Source organism: Coffea eugenioides, unplaced genomic scaffold (assembly GCF_003713205.1).
Source record: "Coffea eugenioides isolate CCC68of unplaced genomic scaffold, Ceug_1.0 ScVebR1_2697;HRSCAF=3773, whole genome shotgun sequence".
In the NCBI taxonomy this organism is placed as follows: Eukaryota; Viridiplantae; Streptophyta; class Magnoliopsida; order Gentianales; family Rubiaceae; genus Coffea; species Coffea eugenioides.
In genome coordinates this window covers 65,766-77,666 of record NW_020863207.1, presented here as the reverse complement: position 1 = coordinate 77,666, position 11,901 = coordinate 65,766, and the positions used below count along the sequence as shown (strand labels likewise).

The following is an 11,901-nucleotide window of genomic DNA, read 5'->3' as shown; positions in this document are numbered from 1 at the left end:
ACATATAGCAACAATTCAAAACTTAACGCGAAACTTATATACATTCCTATCTCAAAAGGGAGTACAAACGACGAATATACAAAGGTTCTCAATTCTTCATACATCCAACCCGTGCCACAAGGTAGGGCGAGAACCATTACAAAATCAGAAACTAGTCTAAGCTAGTCTATACCGGGCTCTCGTCCTTGCTCGCCTTCCCCTGTTAAGGAAAACAAAACTAAAGGGATGAGTTATAAGCTCAGTGAGGTTCCGACCACATAATCACATAAGCAATCCAATACATTAACCATAAATAATCAATAAGTCAAAAAACATTTACAATGAAAGAGATAATAACACATTCATTAAAAGGATACATGCTCACAAGGAGCCATTCATTCATTCGTTCATTCATTATCCTTTCATTCCCTTATTCCTCCAATCATTTGAAAATGTATTTTTGTAAGTAAAACCCCTCATTTACATTCGTTCATTCATTTCATTCACCCCCTCCTGGACGTTGGCCAGGCTCCACCAGACTACAAGGTAATACTCGAGTATACCAAACGTTCACTCAGGGTCACTAAATCGCCCGATCGAGTCCGCTTCTGGCTCGAGTCGATCAGTAACGAATGGCAGGGCCCAATTCAGCCAAGAGACTTACATTCATGCACAACTAACATTTAATTACTTAAACATTGAAAATTTCACATTTCATTTAGGTCGAGTGCGATAAAGTACACACTCGCCTAGCAAAATTCATTTGTAACAAACATTTATCATTTAATCAAATATCCACAACAAATCATATAGTTCATGGAAACATAACAACCAAAGAACACTCACCTATTTACGCAAAATAATATCCAAAATATCCTGCCGGATAATACTGCCAATCACCAATGAACCCTAATATAATCAAAGGAACACATTATGCTTCAACCATCAAAGATTTAAGTGATTTAAAGAAAATTCGAATACGTACTAGTATGAAATATAAATATGGTTTTGGTAGTGAAAAGAGTACATTGAAACCAAAGGACATTAGTAAAATATTTGTAAAACTTATGCTCACTCGTAAAACTTTAAAATCTCCAATTGAGTCGAAGTGACAAAGAAAACGTATTTCTATTAGTCGTAAATTTTATTTTTTCCAAGAGTACAAGTTTCGGCTGAATTCTAGGTATATAAGAAGACACAGATATTCTAGATGGTTCAAGTGGTATTCGTCATCAAATCCTTACCTAGTCCTCGAGTGTAAATTTGGGCAGCACGCCCTTTATGTTTACCTATTTTCCAGCCATTTATGGCTTCATTCTTTTTCTCAATCCATCCCAAAGGCACACACAAAATAATCTCAGTTCAATAGCCGTTCAATAGACTCAAAGTCATATCATCACAAAATCAAGCTAGAAAAATGGCCGGAAATGCAATTTAAGTTAAGGAACAAAAGGCAGATTCGTCGTCACTTAGTTTATCGGACACAACTGAAGCTACGCTTATCGGATTGAGGCGAAACTTATACCGTTTCAAAGCTAAGACAGAGAGATACAATTTTGATGAAAACCACTCAGTCCAGTTTCCAGTGTATCCAAGTCATATTCCCAATTTACAGAACCGGATTCCTACCAACATGCTAGTTAACTGCACTACACACAAATGGCCATAACTCAAGGTACCAAAGTCCGTTTAAGACGTTCTTGGAGGTGTTGAAAAGCTAAGACATAGTACTAAAACTTTCATGTTTTGACTAAAAGCTAGTTTAATACGTATCAAGGTGAACAAATGCAACCAACGTAGTATACTGTCAAAACTGTTCACAGACTTTACTCCTATGGCAGTCAGGGTGTTTTCATCTTTTCATGGGTTACGTTGCTCCGATTGAGTTAAAATTTTACAGGCACATATAAAACATCATTCTCTACAACGTTTATGTTTTATGCTTAGTCTAATTCGGTCTCTAACATGCTCAAATTAAGCCGGACAGAACAGGGTAGATTCGCACCCTAAAGCCGAAATTTACGCAAAAAACCGAAATTTTCCGCAAACAATTGTGACTAACATATACAAGCTCCATTTTATACCATAACAAACTATCATACCATGATTAAACCATGATCATCATATAAAATCAGAAAAATCTCCATTAAATCAGAAATTTAACAAACACTACTTAAACCCATGAAGTCTTCCACAAATTAACATGTTAAGCCACTAGAAACCACTAATCTATCCTTATTAAGAACAAAACTGAAATTTCTTAGCAACTTACCTTTACAACTCAAGAAAGATAGTAGCTTAGGTTTCTTTCTCCCAAAATAACTCCACCAATAGCTTTAAACCTCCTTAGTGAGCAGTTGTATGGAGTAGATTCAAGTTTGGTTGGTTGGAACTCAAGATTTGAGCAAATTTGGAAGCTAGAAATTGAAGAACCTTTCCTTGTTTTCCTCCTTAGAACAGCCGGCCAAGAGGGATTAAAAATGGAGAAAATTGGTCAAAATTTGATTTTATTGAAGGTAAGAAGGTTTGGTCAAAGTCCAACTACGAATCGGATCGCGACACCTGACCCCTTAGATGTTTAAGTTTATCTTCTTGTCTCTCCATACTAATTAATCTAACTAACCTCTAATTGTCTCCTAGCACCTTATAAAATAATATCACTAAATACAAAACTCACTTAGTCACCAAAATTATATCGCACTAGCGGGTCCCACGTCTATAACGCACTTCAAATTAACGCACACTAACTCATACTAGGAAAAATGATTTTAAAACTATACTTACTTATAAAAATACATAGAGAATTTAATATTTTCAAGGAAAGTATAAAATGTAGGCAAAGAAATATAATAATGCTGAGAAAATGTGAAAATTTTTGGGTTCTCACACTCTCTCCCTCTTAAGAAATTTCGTCCTCGAAATTTTACCTTCAGTTGCTTCAGACGAGTCCAAAACTTGTCGGTTGTCTAAGGCATAAACCTTTGCCGGCACAATTGTTCGATCCCCTCTTTCTTTCACTGGTTTTGATTTGGTTCCATCTAGTGATTGATTACTACTCTCCCGTGACTGTTTCCTTGGGCAGTTACTAACTTGATGATCCCCACTTCCGCAAATCAAACACTTCCGCCCTTTCCGCCAACAATCATTCTCAGTGTGATTGGCCTTTTCACAGTAGCCACAAGTCGAGTGAGAAGCCATCTTTTAGCTTCCTGGAGAAATCTCCCCATGTCCGATTTGACTACCTTTTGTAGACCTTTCATCTAACACCCCTACCGTTGGAGGTGTGAGAAAATCTCCACCAATTCACGTCCAAAGTCAACATTGGATTTCACATTTTCTTTGACCCTTGAATCACCTGCCTAGATTCACCGTCAAGTATCTCCATGCTTTTCAACTTTTCATCCTTCACCATCAATGTTTTTTACCAAACCATTGAAATAAGGATATCACCTAATAAATTGTTCAGTTGGTAACAACCACTAATCCACTTGATTTCAATAGTCAACCATGATCCAATCACGAACCTTGCTCTATTGTCCGTGAGCAATCCAATCTCGCAACTAAGTTCTGATACCACTTGTTAGGATCCAAACGTGGAATAAACAACTATTAAGATATCAAGTACACAATAATTTAATGACAAACAAGCCAGAAGCATGGATGATAAACGACACATAATATTTAACGTGGTTCGACTCCACTATTGAGTCTACGTCCACGGAGAGAAACCCGTTCTTTATTATGAGAGGAAAACCCTATACAAGAATACAGATTGAACCCAATCCCAACCCTTGTATACTATCTCTTATCTCCAAAGAACCCTCTCTCACACCTCATGTATAAGACTACATATCGCCTCTTGTGTACCCTTGTATGTCTCTTGTGTAGTACCCACCTATTTATAGATGACATTATTTGGCCAAAACCCAAATAACAATAGGAAACCAATTCTAGTTCTTAAACATACACAGAATAGGAAACAACTTCTAATCTTAAATAAAATAGATAATTCCTTTACTATTTCAAGTAACTAAAATTAATTAGGAAACTAGTTACTTCTACACAAAACAAGAAACCTACTTGAAAGAAATTAAGGCAATTTCCTAACACACACAATATTGCTTGGGTGTTTGTGGGGAAAGAAAAAAAAAACAATGTTAGATCCTACCTGATGCAGTGTTAGGGCATCCACAATGGAATTCACGTGCCACATCAGCATTCAACTATCTCTTGTTTTATTATACTCTCATTTATAATGGATTACACTCCACACGGTATAATAATATGGGTCCACAATCAACTCAAATATTTAGTTTAATAATGCACAACTCATATCCCATAAATAAATAAGCTCTCGTGCATGTTGCTTGATCTGATCATCATTCCACCCGCTATGATGTTCTCCATCCAATTTATTGTAGTATTGGTTGAATTTGTTGACCATCCGACTCAACCAATGCCAATGTGATTTCATAGTTTTATATTTTCTTGGTGGCCCAAATTGTCGATTCTCATTAATGTAGTTGGTGACTCGTTTCTAGAAACTCTCATCATTTTGGGAGTTACCCACGATGCTGCAATTAGAAATTGTGAGCCAAGCACTTGCAAGTATCTTGTCATCATCCACACTCCATGGAACGTGTTTATAATCAGGTTCTTTCACCGCCTCATTGGTGAGAGTAATGTTTTCTACCCCACGTTGTATTGAATGCGGTGGAAATTGAGAGTTCGACATTGATTACATTGGTGTTGCATTTTCTTGCTAGCCGGCGAAATTAAAATCCTTCTTATCTTTGATGGAATTTTTGAACCTCCACAACCCATCCCAAGGTTATAATAGTCGTGATTTCCCATAGTCGGATTAAAATAAGTAGGTGGCAGATACATGAGAATTGGATATGGAAAATTTGGTGAATTTTAGAAATTTGATGGATGGTTGAAAGTGGATAAATTTAGGGGATATGCATAATTTTGCATATTTGTAGGAATACCAGAAAATGAGAAATTTGGGTAATTTGGAAAATTTTGGTGGTTTTGATTTTGTGAGGAGGATGAATTTTCTATATTTGGAGCATTTAACATATTTTTAAAACTACTAAAATTCTCATCCATAATCACAAAATATTGAAATTTTAGAAAATTGTTCAAAGAGGTCATGGAAAATGAGTGAGAGAGTAAGAGAAATAATAGAATAGAATAGTGAGATATGAAAAAAAAGGTGTCTTGTGTGTTTATATAGAGAGAATCAAAAAATGACCATTAAAAAAAATTGAACGTTAACTTGCACCATAAAATTTTAGTTGTTGTTCGTGTTTAGCCAAAAGGTGTAATGCTCATTACACTGCCATTGTGGCCGTGTAACGGATATCTCCCATGACACGCTATTGAAGTTGCTCTTAGTTGTCTGGCACAGGTTACTAAGTCCTACAATATAATATTCCCATCCATTCTTCGATTACAACTAGTTTTTCAGCCCTGACGCCATGCGTCAGGTAGCTGAGACTCATTATTTTGCTGTTATGTTTGTGTTTTTTTTACTTTGTTAGATATAGTAGTCATGTGTGTGAGTGTGTGTTTTTTCCTAATTGCACAAATAAACATGACTTTGAAATCAGGTTATCTTACATTCTTAATATAGCATTAATTAGTAAGTAATGCCTAAAATTAGGCAAAACTAAAAGGCATGATTATTTAACATTCTTAATGTAGCATTAATCAGTAAATAATGCCTAAAATTAGGTAGAACTAAAAGGCATATGGCTATACATGTCTCCTAATCAGGATTTCATATTGGATCCTATTCTTTTTGTTGCAATTCAGATGATTGTTTGATTGATAGATTAAAAGTGTTTAAGAATGGAGGGAGCAACAATGGTTTCTTTGGACAGGACATCATTTATTGAAAATGAGTCTGGACTCTCAATATTGAACAACTTTAACTTGCAAGGATGAATATACATATTTTCTTATTTTTCTTTCTTTCTTCCCTTTTTTAGGCTGTCTATGTCATTTTTTTTTTTGGAGATTTTGATGATTTTGGATTTGATAATTTGTATGGGAGGCAACACTTTATGTGGTGAGTACGAGGAGCATGGAAGAACCTCTTTGAATCTTCACTAAGCTTAGATATATACAATATCTAATATTTCTTGAGCTTAAAATTTTTCTTTTCTACTTTCAAGGTTCTTTGGATTTATAATTCTTACTTATTTGATGATTCTTTCTCTTCCTTGGTTGATGATTTTTTTTTGGTAATCTGTATCATAAGCTGCAAAATTATAGGTTATTTTTGTGTTCTTAAATCATGTGCTAAAATAGGTGAGTTTCTCTTTTCTTTTTCTTTTTTTTTAATAAAAGTGGTATTCAAAATTAAGAGATAATTGGAAACTTTAAATAGTGAATTCAAAATCAACTTGCGTTTAAGGATAGGTTAGAATAAAATGCTAAGAAATAACTAGTGGAACTATTCTATCAAATGGGGGTAATAAACTCGTGTTTAAGGTTAGAAAATATGTATTTATTGAATCATTTTTTCATGCTCGAAAGAAAAAAGTTGGGCCGATTGTAAAAATTTAAAAACTATAATCCATTTCTTAAATTACACTTTTTTTATGAAGAAAGTTTATCCTTTTGCAAAAAAAAAAAAAAAATTCACATGGGGACCCTTATATATATATTTTTTCAAAACAGAAAGACCCTCTAACCATTTTAACTGAAGAAACAACCGGGCAGCAATTTGCAGCAAAGTGTAAGGTTACATCGCCCACTCACCACTGATCTTAATTTGTGAGGCGGTCTTAATTTCCATGCAATAAACTTCGCAAGCGGAGTTAATTTAATTTTTTTTGTTAGTAAGAGGAGCTAATTTTAATTTGATGGTGCTAATTTGAATGTAATATATTTCGTACAATCGGAAAGTTAACTAGAAGCCAGCCTGATATCTATGAATGCTCGCAAATGGGAACGCACACCTGAAGAAGGAAAGTAAACGCACGCCAACCACTCCAAAATGTTTCTTGCCCCACCAACAATACTAAATGCCCTCAAAGTTGGCGAAAATTACTGGATAACCGGTCCACTCACCACTGCCACCAAATACCCAAATTGTCTGTGCGAATTTTCAGCAGGAATTGCTGACTGTCACAATCGTCCGCGTGAAATTTCAGGAAAGCCACTCCCACCCATCAACAAAAGACCAAAATGCCCCTCAAAGTCACAACAATAACGGCATAACCGGCTCATTCTGTACTGTTCATAAGCGATCCCCGCTTTATATGTATAAGATTTCCAACCCCATTTTTGCATTCCTGAGCACTTCTCCTAGCCGGCATTTCCACAACCCCCTCCTGCAAACTTTTTAGCAAAGTCAAGAGAGGACACAATTACAGTAGGGAGACATTGGGACTTTGATTTCACCCATCAAGTATGGATTTGACAAAAGATCCACTCCCAATTTGCAGTGAAAACAAAGTCAACTTTGATCATGTGCAGGCTTCCCAAATCCCCTCTTCCCAACTCAAGCTCCAGTTCCTAGACGTATTATTCAACCCCAAGTACACCATAGGTGCAGATCAATTCTTGAAGAGTTCGAATAATTCAGTGTATCTTTCAGCTTCCATTACAGATAGCTCCACCATCACATTGCACTACGAAGACTACGAGGGCCATCACGCAGTCTTTAGTGAAGAAGGTATAAAAACTCTTAGGTGTATTGCAGCAACGTTGAGCTCCAGAAGTGAATTGGCTGACTGTGTTCAGATGTATACCGAGCATCGAAAGGATGTAGTCAACCTGGTATATGTGAGGCTCCGTGAGAAATTGAAGGTAGAGACAGTCTGTGTTTTTATGTTCTCGGATGAGTTGAGTGAGAAAACCCAACGGTGGATACAAGTAGCCAAGATTTGCGTAGGCACCATTTTTGGAATAGAGAAGTGTTTCTATGAGCAAATTTTTGGAGATCTGGGATCATTCGAGGATTCTGCTACTAACGGTTTTGTGTACATAATAAAAGGGACTGCAGCTGAGTTGCTTGTGTTTCCAGACTCTCTATTAGCCAGGGGCCGATTGCCCCAGAGATCAGACATTTTGTTGCCCTTATATCATGAACTAGCCAATCTAATTCCACATCTTATGGCATATTTTGACCAAGATGTATGCCCAGCGAAAGCCATCTGCAATTTTGCCACTAAGATTATGCTCCGACTGAAACAGCAAATGACAAATATCCTTTCTACTACAGAGAAACAGGTTCTTTGTGAGCTTTCAACGAGGCCATTTCCTGGAGGAGGAATTCACCCCTTGACTAAGTACATAATTCATCATATTGAGCAGATTTACGTTCACATGGAATCCTTAACTGAGTTGGTGGCCAGACCCCAAGGTTCCAATGACGACCGAGATCCTCCAGAAGTACCGGGTTCACAAGAAAAGGACAAAGGGCTAATTCCCCTAAAGAGCCATCTTGCTCGAGTTATCCAGGCTTTACTGTATAACTTGAAATTCAAGTCCAACTTCTATGGACAAGAATCTCTGCGTTGTTTGTTCGTGATGAACAATGTTAGCTCTGTTTCTGAGATGATTAAAAGTTCCAAGGAGTTGGAAGAACTTATTGGCACTCACCTGCAGATGAAATTAAGAGAAAAAGTGGAGCTGGCAAAGACTGATTATTTCCACAGAAGTTGGGGCGAAATCTGCACTTTTTTAAAGGGTGAAGGATTAAAATCACATTTGAACTGTGATTTCTTTCCTGGAAGGTCTACAAGAGCTGTGAAAAAGAAGTTCAAGACCTTCAATCGTATGTTTGAAGATATTCTTCAGACTCAAGAAAGATGGATGGTACCAGATCAGCAGCTGCGGATGAAACTTCTTGAATGCATATTGGCTAAGCTGATTCCGGCCTATAATCACTTTCTTGAGCGGCTAAGCCGAGTACACAAAGTGAAGCGTGTGAGTGAGTACATAAAATATTCTGTCAAGGACTTGGAGACCAAGGTGCTGGAAATGTTTCAGAATAAGTATTGAAGATTTGGTTATTAATACTTCAACTCTATTAGATGTCAGTTTGAACAGGTTATATGTATTAGCTATCGCAATGTACTTCTCACCAAATAAAAATCCTTCAATCGTATGTGTACTGTTTATGAATGAGAATCCACTATATGTTTTTACTAGACTGTGAAGTGAGGATGAATTTCTGTTCTCTGGGAGAAGGGAGGGGGAGGAAGAGGTAGGAGGAGGAGGGAGGAAGTAGGGGAAGGGAGAGGGAGGAGAGAGGAGGAAGGAGGGGGTGGTGACGGTGAAGCAATGAGGAGCAATGTTTTGAAAACCGGACCGGACCGGCCGGTTCGACCGGTTGAACCGCGAACCGGCCATGGCACCGGTCCGGTTCAATGACATTGTTGACTTTGCTAGAAAACCGGTCAAAGACCGGTTGAACCGTGAAAACCGCCGAACCGGATTGAACCGGCGGTTTTCCGGTTTTCGGCTTTCCCCCTTTTTTTTTTTTTAAGTTTTGCAAAATGCAGCTATCAAGATTCGAACCCAAGACCTTTGTAATAAAAGACCAATGTATTAACCGTTGCACCATCACATCTTATTAGTTTTTTTTGATAACTTATTTATATAAAGCAAACACTCATATTTCTTTTTTCCATTTTTCTTACAAAATCTCATCCCTCATGGCTCTTTCTTTTTAATTTTCAACTCTCTCTCTCTCTCTCTATCCTCTTTTCTTTTGTCACTCCCTTTTTAATCAAACCTCTTTATTTTTAATTTATTGATGTTTTCTTCCATCTTTTAATTTTGTTTTTGTCCATTAAATTGAAAAAAGTTAAAAAAGAATTTTTTTTAACCCAAATTATTTAATGCCACAACCACTCACTTTTATCTTATTTTTTGTTTCTTATCAAGTTTACATTTCTATTTTCGATTTTCTTGACTTCCTTCGAACTCCAAATTTTCTTTTTTAAATTGCAATCTCTAAATCCCAAAACGTAAATTAAAATTTAAGTTCATAATATCTAAATTCTCAGAGACATGAATTTTGTATAATTTCAAAATATTGTGATATTTTGGGGTTGGATTTAGATATAATTGAAATTGAGATGAAATTTATTTGTTTTAACTTATAATTTAAAAAATTTATTTTTAAAAATCCAAGTTATTAAAAAATAGTAAACTTTTCATCATATAAAATATTAAATTAGTCCATTACATGTCTTATTTTGTACATATATATATTTATATAAATTATTTTTTAAAAAATTCATTGAACCGAGGTTGAACCGGTCCGACCGGTTGAACCTCGACCCTTTCACTTCACCGGTTCAATTAACGGTCCGGTTTTTAAAACATTGATGAGGAGTGGACAAGGAGGGTGGTGCTGGTGGTAGGTGAGATAAGAAAGAATTGGTATTTTTATTTATTTAATTTTGTTATGTGTATTTGAGATTGCTAATATTTGGAGGTATTTGGAGGTGTATTTGGAGGTATTTATTTAATTATTTGAAAAAACTGTCGATCCAAGCAAAGTCCTAGTTTTGTCCTGGTTCCTGAACACCTTCACTTCCTCTTGAGCCTACATGATCAAGGTATCTAAATCAACCTATGAATCCCAGAAGTTATGAGTATCAAAATATATGTTGAAAGTTTTGTAGTTATATATTTGGATAGTTCTTTTTGCTAAATAATATTTGACTTGTATCATAAATATATTTTTCAATTCATCTTTTTATATTTTCAAACAAATTTTAATAGGTTGTAATTTTATCATTTATTTTATAATTAATTTCCTTTTATTATTTTATCAAATTGCATTAAATAGCAGATTCTACTCATTTTTAAAAATTTATATTTTTGCAGAGGTGAAATGAAATATCATAAAAAAGTGCAAATTTGTCAAGTTATACACCTTCGGATTAGTCAAATTAATTTTGACGGTGATCAGCAGAAGAATCGGAGTAGTAAAAAGAGGCAAGAGTCCAAACAGAGGTGACTTTCCTTATCCAGTGGTCAACCGCGGCAGGAGACAATTGTGGGGGAACTCTCCTTTTTCTTCTATCCGCAGTTTCCAAAGAGGAGGAAGTCAGAAGAGACTATGAGTCTTTTTCCTTTCTTTTTGGGCAGTAACTGCATAGTAGAAGGGATTGGAGAGGAAATTGGCAGACATTCTTGACTCCTTTTTGGGCGATTGACTTTTTCATCTTTTTGTGGCTTTTCTTCCTTCGTATGTCAAGACCAAGGGAAACAATTAGTCATCTGTGGGACTTAGTAGTTTTTTTCATTATTATCATGCATATCCCATCGATTTCCTTGATTCGAAATTGAAGATAATGTGTGCAACAATTACTTCTAGAATTTTGCGTGGATTTTTCTCAATGGGAATCAACTAATCTCTTTTTCTAGTCAAGAAACAACGGAGGCCTCGATTCATCTAAAAATTAGAAGATCAAACTAATTTTATTTATTCCTCTTATTTACTGGTATTTGCATACTCTCTATTTATAGTGCTTATGGTTGTTTTGTTAGTTAAATATCTTGGGCCCGGATATTGAATTAATTTAGCAACCTAATGTTAATTGGAGCGTTGAATCCGTAATTGTTTAATTGCTCTAAAATAGTGGCAACTGGCATGATTAGATTCGTGTCAGGGGAATACGCAAGCTAATCCAAAATAACCCTGGTAGTGTGTTATTTGGTTAGAATAGGGCTCCTCTAATACGTCAGGCAATTGGAAAATTAAATCTTATGAGCGTACCTAAGTTTGTTTCTCAATTATAATAGTGATTAACGGGCGTACCTTAATCACCGACACAGTAAGGAGGAGTTGACTGTCATCGCGTGTTTGACAGTTATAACTTATTTATTAGTTAATAATTGGAATCACCCTTGCATCGATGATCAATTAGATGAATAATTGCCGAA

At 35.9% G+C, this 11,901-nt stretch overlaps 1 protein-coding gene across 1 annotated transcript; it reads left to right on the top strand.

Moving 5' to 3' along the window:
- The first annotated feature begins 7,404 nt into the window (after positions 1–7,404).
- On the top strand, positions 7,405–9,000 carry LOC113757078 (exocyst complex component EXO70B1-like). The gene has a single exon (XM_027300483.1). It carries the CDS (start codon positions 7,405–7,407, stop codon positions 8,998–9,000), a length of 1,596 nt encoding a protein of 531 aa, XP_027156284.1.
- The last annotated feature ends 2,901 nt before the right edge of the window (positions 9,001–11,901 follow it).